Source organism: Onychostoma macrolepis, chromosome 13 (assembly GCF_012432095.1).
Source record: "Onychostoma macrolepis isolate SWU-2019 chromosome 13, ASM1243209v1, whole genome shotgun sequence".
Taxonomy (NCBI): domain Eukaryota; kingdom Metazoa; phylum Chordata; class Actinopteri; order Cypriniformes; family Cyprinidae; genus Onychostoma; species Onychostoma macrolepis.
Genome location: NC_081167.1, coordinates 16624396 through 16644307, shown reverse-complemented (window position 1 = coordinate 16644307; position 19912 = coordinate 16624396). Strand labels below are relative to the sequence as shown.

The window sequence follows — 19912 nt, the reverse complement described above, 5'->3', positions numbered from 1 at the left end:
CTGTTTCTGTAATTAAAGCTGAAAAAAAATCAAAATGACATTTTTTGTTTAAATATTTACTTAAAAATCCTCCCAGGCACATCCCATTACATTTTAAAATACAGCAGTTTACATTGTTATTAACATAGGAAAATACTGGGGAATAAGCTTGAGAACATGAATTTTGAATAAATACTCTGCAATAAAATGTTGGGTACAATGGATGAAAACAATTCACAAACATCTATGGAGGACAACGTTCTCTCAAATGTGAAGAAGCTGCACATGATTTACAAGACTGTTAGACAAAATGTTATATGATACATGTCAGTTCAGGTCAGTTACAAACATTGAAAATAAAAAGTGGATTCAAAAGCACTTTGTGACAAATTGCAACAAATTGCAAGATGTTCGGGGAACAACCACAAAGGACAGTGCAAGTCTTTATGCATAGAAAATTAAAAATTCATACATAATCAAAAACATAAATCTACCCCACCTCCAAAAATGAGAGGAATGTTTGTCAAGATCCTCAGCATAAACCTCTGCCAAAGAACAACATTTTAAATTTAAAGCAAAGAACAGAGTGCAGTCCAGTGCATGTCATCTTAAATAGTAAAAAAAAAAAAAAAAGTCAGCTTGCCACCAAATCTACTGCGCTTGTATTTATCACTGTTGCATAACAGCCACCATATATTAAAACTCAAGACAGTTTCAATCTCGGAAGCTTATCAAAACCACGTACCAGCTCCAGGAATGTCAAGAACATTGTGTAACAGCACAGCACTCTATGCTACAGTACTTCTGAGAGAAAGACAAGTAAGAAATGACGTGTGAGAAACAAAGCTCATGGTGGGTTTAAAGAGCTAACTGTGGCCCAAAGAACTGATAAACCAGCTCTAAAAGCCAATATAACGTTCTCATTGATGTTCACATGAGATCACAGTGTCTTATTCAGACCTTTTGATATTATTTAGCCCATAAGATATTGAACTATTTCAGCGTCTCTTGATACACAAAGATCAATCCCACAGGATCTGCACTTAAACAACAGTAATTAATGCATAATTAAACTAGGATCCACTAGATATCACCCAGTAAGGCTTGAAATAGTTTTTTCCAAATCTACAATATATAGGGTAAGGCTTCAAAAGATGATCTAATCACTTCTCAATTTTAAAGCAAATGCCTTCAAGCCAACGTGAATCTAAAGACATGGCATAGATACTACAGACAGAAATAAATGTAAACTGAATGAAAACAGATTTATAGGTAGACTTGTCAAAAACCTGTATTTAGCAATTTGATATGGCTTGCTCTTGCCATTTAATGAGTGCAAAACATTGATAATCGAGGGTACCTTGCATCAGACCTATGTCAAATACCAGTCAAAAGTCATTATATATGCATACGGAGGTCCAGCAACTGCAAACAATTAATTTGAGGTTTTTACAGGTACTTAAAACCAGTCATATCTGCATATGAACGTCCCCCAATGAACAAGCAGAGCATTTTAAGATATCAGCAGACCACCGTTACATTATCCCATCACATACAACTGAAAAATAAGACATGGATGTTAAATTTTAAGACATAAGCCTTTCTCAAAATAAACTTGTGACAATAAATAGTTGTTTGAGTCATCTGCTAATGCTATGAAACGAACGTTTTGTTTGACAGAATGATTTAGTTGCATGATCGGATCAACAGAGGCGTCTTGTTTCCATCAGCTATGATTATGAACTTAAGAGCATGTAAATATAATTCTCTGTCTATAAACATCTTAATTAGAGAGTTCTAAAGGAAACTGCTACAGTACTTACATACAATACTTTTTTACAGTTGAATAATATAATTTGACCATAGACCCTACACAACTACTCTGGTCCTATTTTGGTATATTTTTATGACAAACACCACATCAAAGATATCCATATAACTGTACTGTCTGGTTGTCTAACGTGAAATATTAAGCCACCCACTGATAGATATTCCAATCAGGAAAGGTTTTAGTTACAGCTACGACAGCCAGTGAAATTTACTGCACAAATGGGGTTACATGACATATCTAGGTCTTGGGTCTCGACATGCAATAAAACTTGCCTGTCCTAATCTACCTCAGGGTTACTTCTTAACATGCAAACCAGCAATATAAAGATGTTTAGGATTCGACTTGGTCGAGTTAATCGTACTACTTACTACTCAACACTGGCTGTAAACTTTGGTTCTGTTAACTGGAGAGACAAATAGGAGTGTGGCTTGACTTTTGTGAGCTTATGCTAAAGTTACTGTACTGGAAGTCACGATCAAACGCTAAAAACACATCCGCTAAGCACGCTATATCTGAATGATCCTGGTCTGGCACTGTGTAAACATCGCTCGCAATTCATTCTCTTGGGTTTCGTTGACAGCGTCTGGTTCTGGGCTTTTCTGTACTTTTGCTACAGCAAAGTTGATGCCTTGGGTAAGTCCAGCTTGGGTTAAACTAGCCACCTGCACCATGGAGCTCCTGATCTTTGCGAAGGGCGACACAACCCGGCTTCCGTTGCTGTCTGCGGGGGAGGGTCCTGTGACACCTTCCAGGCTCTTTTGTGACCCGCATGATGTGGCAGGCTGAACAGTCAGAAGATTTGCCCCATGGACGGAGGACTCTACCTCAAGCTGGGATGGGCGAGGAAGCTGCTGTTGGGAATGTGAAGACCCCAGCTTTGCGTCTGGAGCTGAGGGGGCTTGAGGCGCTTGCGGTTTGGGTGCTGGAGCCACATCCTCAAACACCTCTATTGGTTTGATCTTGGCATCCTGGACAAATTGGTGGCAGTAAGCATCGATAGGTGTCCCGAAGTCAATCAGAATGGCTTCCTCAGCCACCGAGGCGGACCCGGGAGACTGGCCATCCAGGCCAACTGACAAGCTATCTGCTGTCTTGTCATCACATCCTGTGACTCGGATGACAGAGGGCACCGCAAGCTCGACGCTGCCAATTGACTGCGAACGACTGCCAAGTCGTGGTGCAGATGCTACAATTCCACAGCTAGGAAGCACGTAGTCTACGTTTTCCCGAGAGCCTGAACGAGGCTGCTCGTCAGAGTTGTATGAATCAGAATCAGAGGAAATCTCCTCTGAATGTTCGTCATTAAGGACTTTCAGGGCTGCTGAACCCGTATTGCCATCATGAGTCTCTAAACTGCTGTCTGATTTCCAGAGGTTCATATGCAAGTTTGGCTTGAGGAAGTTCACTTTTACCTCAGGCTTCGAGAAGGTCCCTAGTTTCCCCAAGGGCTTGAAGTTTCCAATGTTCACGTTAGTCTTTGTCTGCTTCACTTTCTGGTTTAGTGTTGAAAACTTGTTCAAAAGGAAACTTTTGCCTTGAGCCAAACCAGACCCAAGGACTTGGTCCACGGCTTTCCCTTGTATTCCCATTATATCCTCATGTGGTTTGCTGTGTCTCCTGAAACAAAGCAATTAAAGAAAGATTAATCAAGAACTAACAATTCAGCACAATTTGGCTTTGTTCAAAAAGACAGAAAAAAACCCAACAGATTTGACTGAAATTGGTTTAGTTTTTTGTAGTCTTAATATGAAAAAAAAAAAAAACACATTAAAGGGTTAGTTCACCCAAAAATTTAATTTAGCCTGTGATTTACCCACCCTCAAGCCATCCTAGGTGTATATGACTTTCTTCTTTCAGACGAATCCAATCTGAGTTATATTAAAAATTGTCCTGGCTATTCCAAGCGTTATCATTGCAGTGGGCGGGTGTTTTTGTTCAACAGTCCAAAAAACGCCAAATAAAGCATGCATATCCATAATAAAAGTGCCTCACACTGCTCCAGAGCCTGAATAAAGGCATCCTGCAGCAAATCCATGTGTTTTTGTAAAATAAATATCCATATTTCAAACGTAATAAACACTTCTCTCTCACTTCATCTAACTGTGGTACGCGGAAGCCGTTCCGGGCAGATGACGTAGGACGTCGATGTAGCATGATTACTGACGAATGCGGAGAGAGAACAAAACAAAATGGCGGTCATGAATTAGAAGTACAAACTGAGGATTTGTAAAGAAAAATGTTGAGACGGCAGTCTCAAAACAGTTGTGATTTGGCGTCCCGTGTTCGAATCCCGGCTTGCGGACCTATCCCGATCCCGTCCCCCCCTCTATCTCTCAAACTTCACTTCCTTTTGCTAAAGTAAGGAAACTTTGCTTCCTTTGCTCCTGCCTCGGCCAGATGTGCCTCACATGTCCTGATTCTCCTGAAAAGTGATCGCCCCCTGGTGGCTGGCTGCAGTACAGGTCATAAACCCCTCCCTCTCCATGTAAACGAATGGGACTTGAGTCAAAATAAAAAAATCAATTACACTTCCAATACAATTTTCCAAAATATGGTTTTGGTCATTTAAGGTAGTTGTTATCACGCTGATATATGTTCAATTGTTCATTTTTGTGATAAGTTTCATTTTAGCTAGTAATTTGGTGCTATAAAAACAGGGCGTGTCGTTATGGTTGATTGGGTCTGCGGGAGTTTGGGCAGGAGTTTGATTCTGCGGTTCCACCTCACGACACTACTGCGCAGACTCTGGCTCCAAACTAATCTCTACTGCGCAGACTCGGACTGCAAATGACGTCATTTTCTCAAGATGGCAACGGCCATATTGAGATCCTTTGGCTTCACTTTTCTATAGTGGAAGGAAGCGGAGACGCGTCGTCCATCTTTTTTTTACAGTCTATGGTCTCGATGCATACGTCCTACGACATCTGCCGGAACGGCTTCCGTGTATGACAGAAAGCGGAAGTGAGAGAAAAGTGTTTATTACGTTTGAAATATGGATATTTTTGGATATGGATAAATATGGATTTGCTATAGGAGGCTTTTATCCACGCCCCAGAGCCGTGTGAGCTACATTTTATTATGGATGCGCACGCTTTATTTGGCGTGGTTTGGACTGTTGAACAGAAACACCCACCCACTGCAATGATAACGCTTGGAATAGCCAGGACAATTTTTAATATAACTCAGATTGGATTTGTCTGAAAGAATAAAGTCATATACACCTAGGATGCCTCGAGGGTGATTAAATCACAGGCTAATTTTTATTTTTGGGTGAACTAACCCTTTAAATCAGAGGTTCACAAGCCTGGTTCACCTTCATTAAAGAATTATATTTTTTGTTAATGTGTTTCAGGCTAATTGATCAAATCGAGTTTCATGTTTTTGCATTCGTTAATTACTGTGAAGCAAGTTTAAACACCCAATACTAAAGTTTCACAGGAACCTACACAAGTTTCTAGCAAACAATTGCAGAAATGATCATATCCAGCCACATACCTGTATATATTTTTATACAACAGTCTGCACAAAACAAAATATTTAAGTTAAAAAAATTAAATTTAGAAAACAGATTCAAGACCAAAATCCCCTGCAGTGTGAGCAAACTTGTGTCCTTAGTAAATCAGGTAAAAACTATCTACTAGAAGCTCACAAAAGTTTTTTTTTTTTCCTTTTACCTCTCTAGTTTCTTCTCAACAACCTGGACGTCAAGCCCCATAGCTTGCTTTGTAATACGAAGCATTTCCGCAATGCACTGGAGTGTGTCTGAAATGCAAACAATCCAACAAGTGCAGAGGAAAGGATAAATTATTTAGCACAAACACAAAACCCTTCAAGCTACATCAGTATTCAGACAGCCAAGTTATATCTTTTACCAACTTAACCCATAATGTCAATCACCGAATTACACAATACAGAACTAGAGGTACAAAAAATCATGGTATCCCAGTACAAACCTTTTCCATCATCTTCTGGATTTCGTGTGACAGCCCTCAGTGTATGGAAGTAACCACTCATCTCCCCGTTCTTATAGTGTAGCCGCATGCAGCAGTATTTAGGCTTTCCGAAAAGAGTCGGTTCTGGACCTAAAAAGACCAACATTGGCAAACTGTCATGATAAGTACATTTTATTTATTAGGACAAAAATTACACCCACACATTTATCAAAAGCTCTTACCAATTTCGATCTTTTCAAGTCCTTCTAAACTTAGTCTCTGATACTGGTTGACTTTGTCCGCCTCCTCATCATAGCTAAATAGCAACAGCAAAATGGAGTGGCATTACTAAACCAATGCCAAGAAAAAGGATTTCTTATTTTAAAAACACAAACATTGGGAGAAATTTCGCTTACTAGGCCACATAATATGCACAGTTGGACAACAGCAGAAGAACATCAACATCTTTGTGAGTGGCATCTATAAGACTATAAGAGGAAAAAGGTCAATATCTTGAAAGAGAGGCCGATAAATAGTACCAGTAAACACTGGGCATACAGGAAAAAGAGAAAAGAAAATGGACAATGCCTTGCAAAATGCATGAAATTTTACTAGAATTTGACTCTGACCATAATATATCATGCTTATTTGAGTATATCCTGTGTGAAACTTACCTCAAATAAGCATTACATATGGACAGAGTTAACCTTGTTTAATTTACAAAGACTTAAGATGATTCCAACCCAATCAGTAACAGTTTTCAGACATCTTTCACCATGACCTACCACCAAAAAAATGCTCAAAAGAGAGGAGGAAATTTGGCTCCCGCCCCCAAACAATTATTATACAACCAAACAGGAAAAAAAAAAACAGTATGTACAAATACCTCTGAGCCACTGACAATAAACTGTAGGAGGAAGAGTAAACTAACAATATAAATTTTTTAATCAAGCTTTATAACAGATCTTTAATAATACATCTCTAGCATTATTACCTTAGTTTTATTTTATTATTGTAATTAATTTTATTCTTAAATTCTAATAAATATTTCCAAATAAAGGGGGAAAAAAGAAAAGAAGATTACACAATTAAGGGACTGTTAAGACAGAATGCATTTTTACATTCCACTGTGCTGCCTTGCTTTAAAAAAAAAAAAATAAAGCTATTCAAAACCCTGTTCTTTTCATTCCACTGACCTGTGTCTTGCATTTTTTTTAAACACAAAAACGCATTCTGTGTGAACAGCCCCTTAATTTTCTGAAACAGCATAATAGAATTTGCTTGAAATGAGAACTCTCTCCAAAGCACTGCATGATGATGTGGAGGGCTCTCACCTTGGATCACAGTCGATAAGTGCCCATCCACCGTGAAACTTCTCATCATCAGGCAGCAGCAGCTGCATGTATGTCTGCAGCAGGAGGCTGACCTGCTCCTGAGCTCCTCTTTGGCTCTCCCTCTCTTTCTCCTCCTGCTCTTTCTCTTTGCTGAAGATGGAGTACAGGTCTTCCGTTACTGGAAGGCCCATCATGAGGTCTAGAAGGACCAGAGATACAGTACATAGCAGTTGAGGCACCAAGCTGGGCTTTTAGCATTGTGTACCTAATATTGAGAATTTTTTATACTGACCAATGACGGCCTGTCGGTAGGCATCTCTGAAACGGTTCAGATAGTAACGATTAGCTGAGTTCACACCATCCTTCATCACCCCCGCTAACTTTCGCTCTCCTGTTCGTGTGAAATCTCCCTACACAACAGATCGCACACATTAAAATAAGCTGACAAACTCTTTGGGTGGTCATCACTGTCCTACATCAGTTATGTTATAAAACCAAAAGCTTTCTCAGTTTTTACTCCTTAAAAAGATGCTGAAGTCCCTCAAAACAAACAACAAAACAATATGGCTATACATGTCAAACTATTAAAAAAATGTGTATTGTTTATATAAAGAGATTGAGAAAAAATTATATAAATATATATAATTGTGAGTAAAATGTATTTAAATTAATGTTTTTAGTGTGGATGGATGGATAAGATAACTAGTTAAAAGATTGACTTGTCAATCTGCAAACTAGATACTACATGCTGACAGATGGTGGTGTAAATGGGCAGTGGGGACAGCATAAAATCAATGGCAGGCATTTAGTCTATTTACCTTTAGGGCAGCTGTGCCAGCATACTGACGGCTAATGGTGTCTCCATTGTTGGCCCACATCACCTGATAGATCCTGTAACACTTGAGGGGCAGTGGCTGCTCGGGTGGCATTACACCAAGTTTTTTCAGCTGGAACCAAACAGATCAAAAGACTCTTTGAAATGTACCAGCATACTGAGAGCAGCTGAGTGAGGCAAAGACACTACATTGTTCTGTGGGTGCAATATGGCAGCGTTCCTAGAAGCCACAGTTTTATTTACACCTTAAGGCATTTAACACATGATCTTATCCAAAAACAACTTTCATTTTTATGTGTGAATTTATCTGTGTGCGTGTTCCAATCTCAAAGGTGAAGTTAAATACCTGCTGTTCCATGACCACGCGGCCGATAGCTGCCTGTACCACATTAGTCCTGTCCAAGCAATCCATGCAGTTAACCCGGAAGATGCCTTCTTGTTGGCAGATGACTCCTGCTTGGTCCACCCTGTTTGAAAATAAAAGTAGATGGATATTATATTGGACATTATATTAACTAACTCACAGAAGCAGAATTAGGGCTTAAGAGCAAATGAAAGACCCACCAGGCCCATCTCATGTCTGTGATAATGTCAGAGATGGCATCAGTGAGAGTCTGCACATTCTCAAACTTCATCCCTCGACTGGGAAGTGACAAAGGAGAAAATCTGTTGTTGAGATTTGACCATAACATGTTCTTTTGTAAAAATCACAAGAATGAGCTGATTTTTAGATCATCACATGTCGAGTTTCTTACCAGTGCTCATGGAAATCGAATGAAACATATGTTAGGTTGGAATTATTGTAAAGCAGAACTTGTTTGAGGTAAGCATCACCAATCATCTTCTCGCGTCCATTTTGGTCCACTAAATTAATAATCACCTGATGGGGGAAAAAAAATATTTGGTTTTAAATCTATAGGAGGTGCCGTACAAATTTCAAGGTCTACTGATAATGCTTCTCTTGCAGCAGAGTCTGCTTCCTTATTTCCTTTGATTCCACAGTGTGCCAAGGCACCCAACAAAATCAGATATTAAAATTACGATCCTCTAGTTCCAGCAGTTTGTAAAAAAATCATTATAAGTGCTGGGTGATCATTTTTAAGGGATAAAATTGTAATTATAAGAACATTTCTCTGTTCCACAGTCTTTATGTAGTCCAATGCCAAAACAATAGCATTTGCTTCTGCTGTAAAAACTGGACTATATTTGGGGGAAGACTGGAGATATAGCTGCTGAAATCTCAGCTTTGCTATAACAGGAATAAATTACATTTTGAGATCTATTAAAATAGAAAAGTTGTAATAATATTTTACAATATTACTGTTATTACTGTATTTTTTATCAAATAAATGCAGCCTTGGTGAGCATAAGGACCTCAATTTAGTGTCATTATATATTTCACTATGAATGTCATCCACACATGCCAGTAATACACATATTTGTAGTCTAAAGGAATGGAATGCATTAACTATGAAGAAAATTGTGAGATTAATCATGTTTAAACATTTAAATTGATTAACAGCTCTACTTTTTAATACTACTATAAAAAATATTAGGACTTCACTCGCTGAAATTTTAAACACATCTTACCAGTTTTTTGTGAATCTGAACTTGCTGTTCAAAGTGAGAAGCAAAATAAGGCATAGTTTCCCTCTCGCCTGCAACAAAACACATCTGTGAGATGAAATCATGTAGGAAACAGCGCTGCAGGAGGATCGCAGTAAAGCTCTGAATTTTCACCACTGAGCCACAACATTTCCTCCGAGCACTGTTCAATCACGAAACCATGAAAGCATGCCAATTCCACACTTGACGCCATTCACAGGACAAAACATTTCCAAACAATGCTATAGCTAGTCTATAAAGAGAAGTGCTAGACTGTGCTGTGAGTTAGATCTCATTTATGATTTGAAGAGAGAATCGATTACTCAGATACACCCCACCTTTCTCTATCCGAGGTCTGGGGTTGTAGCGATACCCAGCTTGGCTCCAAAACACAGGGACAGAGCCTCGCGTTTGTACAAAGGACAGCGTGTGACTGTGCACATGGATCAGCTGCTCCGTTTCCACATAGTTGGCCACGTGTCCGTCAGTATCCACGCCCCTCCGCTTGTAGCGCATTCCTTCAGTGGAAATCATAATGATATTATTACACTGACGGCACGGTGAGTAAATATGAATCACCTGATTGTATTAATTAGTGCACCTGCACGGTGACGGCTTCGTCTGGAGATTAGAGCCACAGTGAAGCGTGGGTGAATATCATCCACACAGGTGGGCTCCTGCAGAGGTGTCTCCGGGCTACTCCTCTCTTCATCAGAGCTCTCGTTATAGTTCACCACCAGCTCCTCCACCTGCACGAAGCCTTGGATGATAGGAATCACCCAAAAGTCCACTTGAGGCACCTGCAAAACAGGACATCTTGTATTATCACCATTCAGAGCTGGTATGGAAGCGTGTTTACTCCAATGAATGTCCGTTACACGTTACATGCACTTACTATTATAATAACTATAAATAATGCATAATTACATTCAAGTAACCCTAATCCTAATACTAATCATATAGTAAGTAAATGTGAAGTATACACTCCCATTCGCAAGCTTAAAAAGACACAATTACATTATTATATTGGCAAAAACAAGATTTCATAGGTTTGCATATTCAAATATTTACAAATAAAAATTCAGGAAAATGAGAGAAAAACTGTTTTGCACCTGCAAGTCAATGAGGTCTTTGATCATGTGCTTGTTCCAGAAAAATCTATCATCCACCTAAAAGGGGAAAAGAAATATTATGTGGATCAGTATTCTGTGTGTTTGTCAGATATCAAGTATGTTTAAAAGTTTTATTTTAGTATTATTTACAGATTATTATAGTATTTTCTAATATTTAAAATATATTTAAAATGCGCTTTTATTTTAATATTTTCAGTTTTCATTTCAATTTAAGGTTAAGTTTTAGTAGTTTTGTTACATGCTTTTGTCATTTTTATTCATTTGTTTTATTTATATTTCAGTTTTAGTTTTAGTCATTTCAGTATATCAGTGTAATTTTTCATCTAATATTTATATGTACAGTTTATTTCAGCTCTATTTCAATTACCAAAAACAATTTTATTAGTTTTAGTTTGAATTAACAATAACAACACTGTGGTGACTCATTCCCTACCACTACCTCCGTTCTGTCTTTGTTCATTGTTTTAATTTATCTGCATCTTCAGAAACAGCAGATACTAATTTATTAGTACTTGACTATTTATATAGGAAGTGTCTAAAGATAATGATCTATTCTTTAAGAAATGACAAATGAAGCTTGGCTATAAATGCATTTTTGCATCCTGTATGTGTGGAACGAGTGTAAAAGAGTGAGCCACATTGTCACTCAAATAAACCCAACGGTTTATTGCTCTCTGAAGTATTTACTTAACTGTCACCAATTTAAATAATAACAGACATTTTAAATATATTATTATTCTTAAGTCATTCTTTCTTCATCTGTTGCTCACTGAAAAAATGGAAGTTAATAAATGTCTTATTACCACAACCTTAAAAACTCTCACTGTAGACATGTAGGCATAACTTTTAATATATGTAACACAATAACTCAGCCCCTCACCTTTTTCCACAAGGGCTGATCTGACTTGCCTAACTCTCCCTGTCGCTGGACCGTATTGGTGAGGTCATAGGTCAGACTATAGTAAAATGAATCCGAGTCCATGAATATCTTATAGAGCTCATCAAGCAGCCGTCTCTCCAGACGTTCCTTCTCTTTATTCTCTTTGACCTGAAAGGCAGGGGAATACTGGATGGGAGTGAACAAACAAAATGAGGTTAAAGAGACAATACTAAGTTAAAAAAGATGTCAATTTATGGAGGAATCAGGAGGTTCTGTTTTTACATCAAGCATACTAACATGTCAAAGAACAAACAGATTAAGTAAAAATGGTTAGAGTTAGTCTCAAAATGATTGGTATTGATATCAATGATTTCAAACGACCCATCAACCTTTTTCTTCATGGGAACGGCAACATTAGATTTGATCTGACTCAGGGTCTTCAACAGGAACTTGGACTCGTCCGGTGACTGGGTGATTTTCTCTGGTTTGTTGATTCCAAAATGATGCTTTTTACAGAGCTGAACGTGAAAGAGAGCAAAAGAATAGTTGACCATTTTGTTAATGCTAACTATCTGCTGTCATTACTAACAAAGCTAAATAGTTCAATTTGTACCTAGGTGACAAATCTACAACCATCTCTGTTTCCCTGCTCAAAGTCCATCTGAAAAAAAGCTGCTACATTAATTCCTGTAATTAAAACCGGAAGTGTGCCAAGAAGTGCATTAAGACTAGCCTGATGCTGATGCCAGAGCAAATTCATGTGCCCATAAAACAGAAAGAACAGCTAAAATCAAACTACACAGACAGGCTGCTATGCCAAAGTAATAGAGGGCAATTATTTTGTGATAAACTACTGAAGTAGAGATAGTGCGCCAGGAGAATGGATTATAGTGGTCTCTGACTGTTTCACTTACATGGTTAAACATCTCTCAATCCCAGAGGCTCTGCTGAAAGACTGACTTCTTAGAAACATCATGCTTCCTCTGGAACCCCTTAGAAACACACACCACTACTCTTGCACTAATTGTACGTCAACCATTTACTACAAAAGAGGGCTGAAATACCTAAAGTCTTGGCCTACGTGTCAACTGGGCGCACTAACAAGTTGGGAATTTGGGAAGAAGTTCTGTAAATTCTATCAGGATCCAATAAATTAATTGGATTTAAAATTCTACCAACTAGGATAATGACAAGACATAACTGTTTAAATGTTAGAGCAACGTGATGAAATGTAATGGTTAATGTACCCAAGTTCATTATTATAACTTTTGTCTTATATACCAAGTTTAATCAAATCCAGCATGGAGAACATTTGAACAAAACAGTCAGCATTAATCACCTCTAATTCCAGATCCTGTGGTTCATCCTCTGAGAGTGGAATGACTACGATCTTAGTAATCTTGTAGACTTTATGGTCTCCTGGCAACTGGCCCACCAGTGCTTTCTGGCGAATCAGAATCAGGCCCAGAGGAAGATCTGCCCAAAGGGGTGGAGTGTGTCATGAGTACAGAGTTCCACACCTCATTTTCCTGCTCTATCCGGCATGATTCATTCCTATGGCAAACATTCTCATAACAATGACTTCAAAGACATTTGCTTTGAAGCGCGATGCAGTCATACTTTCACTGACAAGTTAATGTAAATCAATAGATAAAAGCGTACTGTGCAGGAGACAACTCTAAGATGTTTGGGTGGAAAATTCAATAAGAACAGCCTGGGCTCTTTGTAGGAATGGTGCAAGGAAATATCAGGTTCGCCCATTGGATTAGGTTACAACGTAAATCTTGTACAATACGTAGCTACAAACTCATGTGGCTCATTTATCGGTGCTGTTTGATCTGAAAAACTGCAACCAAGCATAAAAGGCCAACCAATTATTTTATCCATCAATAACAGTACAAAATGCACCATGCATATAGACTTCACCGGAGGTTTCTCTAAAAAAGGAAGAGAGACCGATATTATAATAACATTATTCATATAAAGTGAACCTGTTAACAACGGACAGAGGTTGACTTCTCATATCAGCCACTGAATGGTGAAATGAAAGTATGATGCATGCCATCAATTTCACTTCTGTGGAAAAAATCCCTCAAGACCTTCCTTTTTATGTAGTGAAAAGCATTTGTTTAGTTAACTGGTCTGTATGGAAATGGATGTCTATGAGGATCATTTATGAATCCACAACATTTTTTTAATGAGGTACGCTGTAAATACCATGGTATGTAAATATGGCAATCATTTAACACCACTGTATTTAACCTGCTAAAGCTACATCACAACAGCTGAGCAACAAAGCACTGAAAGACATTTAGCAATAACAAAACAATAAGAAACCAAATTAAGCTGACATTTCTGGTGCAGGAGCTGCCTTTCATTATGTTAATCATTATGAGTCTCTGGTACCCAGTTTCTTCCTGCTACAAAGTGAATTACAATAAAAACAAATGGAAGCAATCGTATCTTTTATTAAATCAATTAAATATGAATGGTATTTTACAACATTAGAAGTCTGTTTTAATTCAAGAGTCACCAAATTTATTGCAAACATTACAGTGTAATATGGTATTTTCATCCTTGATAAATATACTAGGTCTGATGATTAGACTTACCGGCATGAAGCTGTATTTTTCCAATAATACCTTCTACAAGGCCCAGACAGACAGGATTCCATGCTAGCAGCAGGTCAGTCGCTGAAAGGAGAATGAAAATTAAAGTATAAGTGTTCACAATATTTTTTTTCAGTTCCTAATATATATCTTTATTTATAATTATTACACATACACATTAACTTTATTGTATATTTATTATTTTAACCCACAAATTTGTATTTGTCTTTTCAGTACTGCATCTGGGACATCTCAGAACTCTCAGAGATTCATTTGACTTTCCAAGGTTATGTGGCTGCTCACAATTAATCGCAAAAACTTTCCAAAGCATATCTGAACCAGGATCCTAACAATGCGGACTTGAGTCACCAACTTGTTGAGTAGCTCCTCTTAAAAGCTGATTGATTGGCATCACATGCATTGTTAGGAGTGATGTGCGGCGTCTGAAATGTCATGTACAAAGACAGCATTTTTTCTGGAGCGTCTGAGAGTATGGTTGCTTTATGGCTCCAACGATGATCTGACAGAAATTCAGTTTGGAAGCAGATGCTCTCTGTATTGTTACCGCTGTCCTGCACTCAACCATCAGATGTTCACAGCCTGATGATGGAGGGGTGGAAGCTGGATGAGCTGCATCATGAAGTTGCCAAAAACCCTCCATAATGACCATGAGCTTGGTACTGGAGATCAATCCAGTCAGAGGGAAGATCTACTAGGCCATGAAAGCTGGTGCATCCATGGAGTTGAATTATGTCTTGGTACGAGGGAATGACTTAATGTGAGCTAACAACAAATACTAAGAATTTCTGTAATTACAATTTGAAAATACATCAATGTAATCTTACATGTGTCTCTACTAGAAGTTTGAAGAGGATACCTTTTAATTTGACATTAAGAAGTGGTTTTGAGTGATTTTGGATTATAGATAGATTTGTGTCTTACAAACACACAGCTGTTCACTTCACAAGCCATTAATTGATGGACTGGAGTCGTGTGGATTATTTGTGGATTATTGTGATGTTATATCAGCTGTCCGGACTTTCATTCTGACATCACCCTTTCCCTGCAGAGGATCCATTGGCGAGCAAGTGAAACTACAAAATGTTCATTTTTGTTTGAACTATTCTTTAATCTGACACACTAAACCAACTGGGACTGAATAATAAACACAGCAGTAAGTATTGTAGTGGTATAACCTCACCCAACCACGCTGGCAACTGTGGCATGATGCATATTGTTAGGAATTCATTCAAAAGAACCGAGACTGTATGCATCATGCATACAGTGGAAACCCTTATCCAGTTAAATAATGGAACAGCACTGCAACCTAAACCCGATCAGCCTGGCTGCACGCACGTGGGTAAAAACAGCTAGAACTCATCCAAATCTTCACAGGCTGCAGTGTTCCTGCCACTCTGAGAGATGGACTACCTGCCTATCAAGATCTAGGCTTGACAAGACATAAAAGTGGTGTAGATAGGTAAATATTTTAAAGGTTAGATGAACAAAAGTGTAACAAAGGTTGCTGTGTGAGTGTAAAACACCTGTCATGGTTGAGCATGCAAATCTTTTGGTTTAAAAAAAACTAAAATATATATACAAGACACATAAATCATTTCTGGTAAAATGCACACAATGCATTCAATACACAGGAGAAATGTCAAAATTGTGTCGGTGCCAAGTAAATTAATGTTTTAAAGCCTGGGCAGAAAATTCTCATTTGACTATCTACAGTGCCTGCATTTTCTCTCCAGAAGAACAGTCACATGTCTGACCCTTACTTTAACCATCGCCATTTAACAGTGTAACTATATAGGCCTAATTCCCCGGTGCGGTATCTGACAGCAATAGCACTGGCCAGCATATTTATAAATACATCAACGATGGACATTTAAATATTTATTTACTACTGACATTTCATTTCTGTTTAATTAAGGCCATTTGGCGGTCATTTGTAGGCCCTGTAAACTGATTAAATATTATTATTATTATTATTATTATTATTATTCACAGATTGTAGCCTTCACCATTGGGAAAGCATAATGGCAAACTGGGCCCAAAGATTATCACAATATCAAACAAATAAATTTTGCTGCAAAAATAAACAAAATATATGTTATAAAACATACTATACAAAAATATGCATTTTTATGTTATTATTTTACTCACAATTGAAAATTCTGTCATCGTTTACTCACTCTCATGTTGTATGACTTTCTTCCTTGGAACAAGAAAGGAGATGTTGGGCAGAATTTTAGAGAATAAAAGGCTTTCACTATTCACTTTCATTATGTGGGAAAAAAGATGAAATGGAAGTAGTCATAACGGAGTCTGACAGTGCCTAGCATTCAAACATCTCCTGAGGAAAGTCAGTCATACAGATTTGGTGAGTAAATAATGACAGAATTCTCATTTTTATGTGAACTATCCCTTTAAGATTCCCAAACTGACATCTAAACGCCCTTGACCAAAACATACAAACCCTCGAACCCCAAATTATGTAGTAAGAAAAAGGGTTTTTAGGCAAGACATCCGACCAAAACATCATCTGAGGTTTGCACTGACACGCATGTCATGCAAGCGCCGCTGCTTTGAAAGTAGGGCAATGAAAACACAACAACTGGGCATCTTTAAGACAGCCGCCTCGCTCGACAAATATGAAACTGACATTTTCATCTCTTGAACATCTATACAACTTCACAATGATTTTGAAGAACCAACTTCTCCTGAAAGGAGCATAAATTCCTCATTTTAATCTGTTTTGGACCAGCATCAACTATTATGCACGAGATATGGCAACAATGTAGACAGTGAAAACGGAAACATTGAAACACATGTACACTGTATAAGAAAGTGATGGAGTTACAATGCAAGCATTACCCGGTCTCACGGCCATAGATCCATCCTTCCTGCTGCACCACAGCGCGTTATCTCCGCTCTGGAGAATATAATGATCTTTAGCTTGAAATAGCTCCATGTTCACCAAAACATACGAGCTTCCCGACACCACACCGCTGGATTTGTTCCCGATCCGAGAAACGAGGAAATGAAGCAGCTCGCTCTTCGTCCACTGGCAATCCCAATAGACGCCAGCTAACCTGCTAGCTGTGTACCAGTGTAAACGTTTATAATAATCTGATAAAGCATCGTGCCTCTATGGTAGCTACTGGCAGATCATCGAAAATGAATCGTCGGTGCATTTAATGTCCGTTTAATAAGGGCGATACTGTGGTTCGGAAATGTGCCGGTCGGTCTAATATTTTCCACTGAGGGGAGCAGCAACGACTGAAACAATTTCCTCCAGTTATACACACACGTGACTTCCTCCGTCACACCGAACATCATAGTTCATCTGTGACTGAGATGCCCCACCTGCAGTACTTGTTTTGATGTATTGTTTTATGTTAGATCGTTACTTTGCAGTTCTATTTTGGAGACCCTTATATAACTGATGACATGATTCAATAATATAATACTGATGCCATGTTTGAATGGTTGTAATAGTTGGCATTATTTTAGATAAATTAGTTCTGTGGGTCTAAATAAGTGAAACTAATGAATCAGTACTATGTCGAGCAGTGTGCCAAATGAACTGTGTTCTTTAGAATCATTATTGTGCATCAAATGATTGAATGAATGAAAGTTCCAACTTAAACTGTAAATCTTGGGGGCTTTGGAGCACAGACTTCATTCTGGTGTCCTTTTAAAGACCACACGTGGCAGATTATTGCTTAAATGAAAAAAAAAGTATAAAAAGTGAAACTGTAGTGTTAAATAAAAGTGAGTTACAGAAGTTTAAGTTTACTGTTATGAAAAATGCACAAAAATACTATTTTCAAATTTTGTATGAAATATAAACTTTGAAAATCAAAGCCAATACATCTAAACAAGTTGTGTTCCAAATGTGAGGTTGATATCACACAAAAAAGAGCATTCATCATGATTTTTTTGGACGCAGTACCAAACGTTTCCACTAGATGAAATTTGTGTCCCATTCGTTTCCAGTGTCATTTTTGACTCAGAGAAGTTTGGCTTTTTTTCACGACCTTTTAACCTTTTCGAATCATGTTCATGATATTTTTTGTGTTCACATTGCAAGTGCCAAAACCTTTGCCAAGTTTCGTGCCATTTCAGTGAAGTAAATAATAATAATAATAATAATAATAATACAGGCCTTAACTAACTTTTGAAATGTTGGGGAAAACTCGCTAAAACACTGTTTTAGTGATTTGGTGGTTGATTCAAAAGAAATTGTACAATCTCATCCATACATTTTTCCTACTTTTATACCACTCATTGGCGCCATACATGTCTGACTCTAAAAAAAACTTTTTTAGTGTACATTTTAATGTGCCACCCCAGGATTTTTAGTGTGCCTCTCTGGTTACCCCATTAAAAATTTCCTGGAGGCACCACTTGCCCCATTGATTGTAAGGTTTGAGATGGGATGGACCTTAAAACATTTTTTTTTTTTTTTTTTTCAAAAAATTTATCTTTCCATAGGATTCATATCATACAAATTCATATGAAATAACCACATAGTAAAATAGTTACATTTTCTCTTGAAATCTGCTTGAAACCAAAATGTAGACCTTATAAACATGCTTTTATAAGACCACCAACCTTTTTGTTTTGACTTTCATTTTTTTATTAATAGTAATATAATATAGACTATATTAATTTATAGTCTTTGAAACAATCCGAGAAATGCAGTAGTCAGTGGTCAGTCAAGCATTGTTCGCTGTCTGACTGGTGTAAGATGTATCTGGTAGTAGGCGTCTTTCCACAACGCCTTTGTACATTATAGCTTTTGAAGCCTATCCTAAAAGGAATTAAATGCTATCTAGATGTAATATTATCCCCAATTGATTACATAATGCCGTGGTCTCATTTTAGCTTTCAAGAAACTTTTCTTCTGCAAACATGCCTAATAGGACTCAATTTTTTACTCTCATTATTCTTTTCTTGACTTTTCTAAGATGAATAGCTCACCTTTTTAATCACTGTGATTCAGGCTGACCTACGTGTGGAGCTATACCTCTTTCTTATAACTGGGAATTCATAATTTGTTTGTAAATATTGTTTATTATAATTCTTAAAAACAGATAATATTACATTATTCTTATTTTTATACTGACAAAGTCTTAATACTGTAAACACTGTAGAATAATATCTTATAAGACACTGGATGGTCCAAACGGTAGTTATCCTGTTTGTTTCTTCATAAAGTTTGTACATTAAAAAAAAAAAAAAGTATGCAACTTCATGTAAGCAAAGTGCTTTATTATATTGTATTTGCAGTCATGCTTATGTCACCATATCATGTCGACATTTTAACAAACTGCAAATAACCAAGCTGTGAACACTGAACATTGCATACCATTTCACAAAACATACTTAGAAACCAGTTTTGTTCGCAGTATTAGTACGATATCAGAGTCAGTAACAGGTCATTAAGATAAAAAAGGCTCACAACAGTCATGTGAGACATAGCACTTTGTTTTAAACTGAATTGAGTTGACACATTATACAAAGTCATTTTTGGTACACTGATTTCTAGTCCCTTAGAGCAAGTGTTTAAGTTGCCTTCATCAAGGGCACAATGTTAATAAAATGGGATGATTTTGGTACCTTTCGAGTTCATAGATCACCGTAACTTTGGACTGACCCTGGCTGTTTTAACAAACCAGCCCCTTAATCATAAGGTGACTATATATTCAGTGAGGTTTTATTTTTTTAGATTCGACATTTGAACATTCTTAAGTGAACATTCT

The 19912-nt window shown here is 37.6% G+C and overlaps 1 protein-coding gene across 2 annotated transcripts; it reads right to left on the bottom strand.

Moving 5' to 3' along the window:
- Nucleotides 1-54: 54 nt before the first annotated feature.
- inpp5f (inositol polyphosphate-5-phosphatase F) lies at nt 55-17432 on the bottom strand. 2 transcript variants are annotated; one of them, XM_058795865.1, is made up of 20 exons: nt 17019-17432; nt 14142-14222; nt 12869-13005; nt 11919-12047; nt 11530-11715; nt 10629-10685; nt 10118-10316; nt 9855-10034; nt 9502-9569; nt 8667-8791; nt 8476-8553; nt 8258-8378; nt 7895-8023; nt 7369-7486; nt 7077-7275; nt 6159-6230; nt 5985-6058; nt 5764-5892; nt 5485-5572; nt 55-3427 (listed from the first exon to the last, which is right to left on the bottom strand). In XM_058795865.1, the coding sequence occupies exons 1-20, from the start codon at nt 17113-17115 to the stop codon at nt 2317-2319; spliced, it is 3378 nt and encodes a 1125-aa protein (XP_058651848.1). In that variant the 5' UTR covers nt 17116-17432; the 3' UTR covers nt 55-2316. The 2 variants fall into 2 exon arrangements, with proteins under 2 accessions (XP_058651848.1, XP_058651849.1); XM_058795866.1 differs by having other exon boundaries at nt 11530-11697.
- Between the last annotated feature and the right edge of the window lie 2480 nt (nt 17433-19912).

Excerpts from the sequence above, each read along its gene's own strand:
- inpp5f (XM_058795865.1), bottom strand. The coding sequence starts at position 17,115 with ATGGAGCTATTTCAAGCTAAAGATCATTATATTCTCCAGAGCGGAGAT. Across the intron at positions 11,716-11,918 it reads CCGTTCCCATGAAGAAAAAG|TATTCCCCTGCCTTTCAGGT; the intron begins GTTGATGGGTCG and ends ACTCCCATCCAG. Across the intron at positions 10,686-11,529 it reads ATCAGCCCTTGTGGAAAAAG|GTGGATGATAGATTTTTCTG; the intron begins GTGAGGGGCTGA and ends TTCCCCTTTTAG.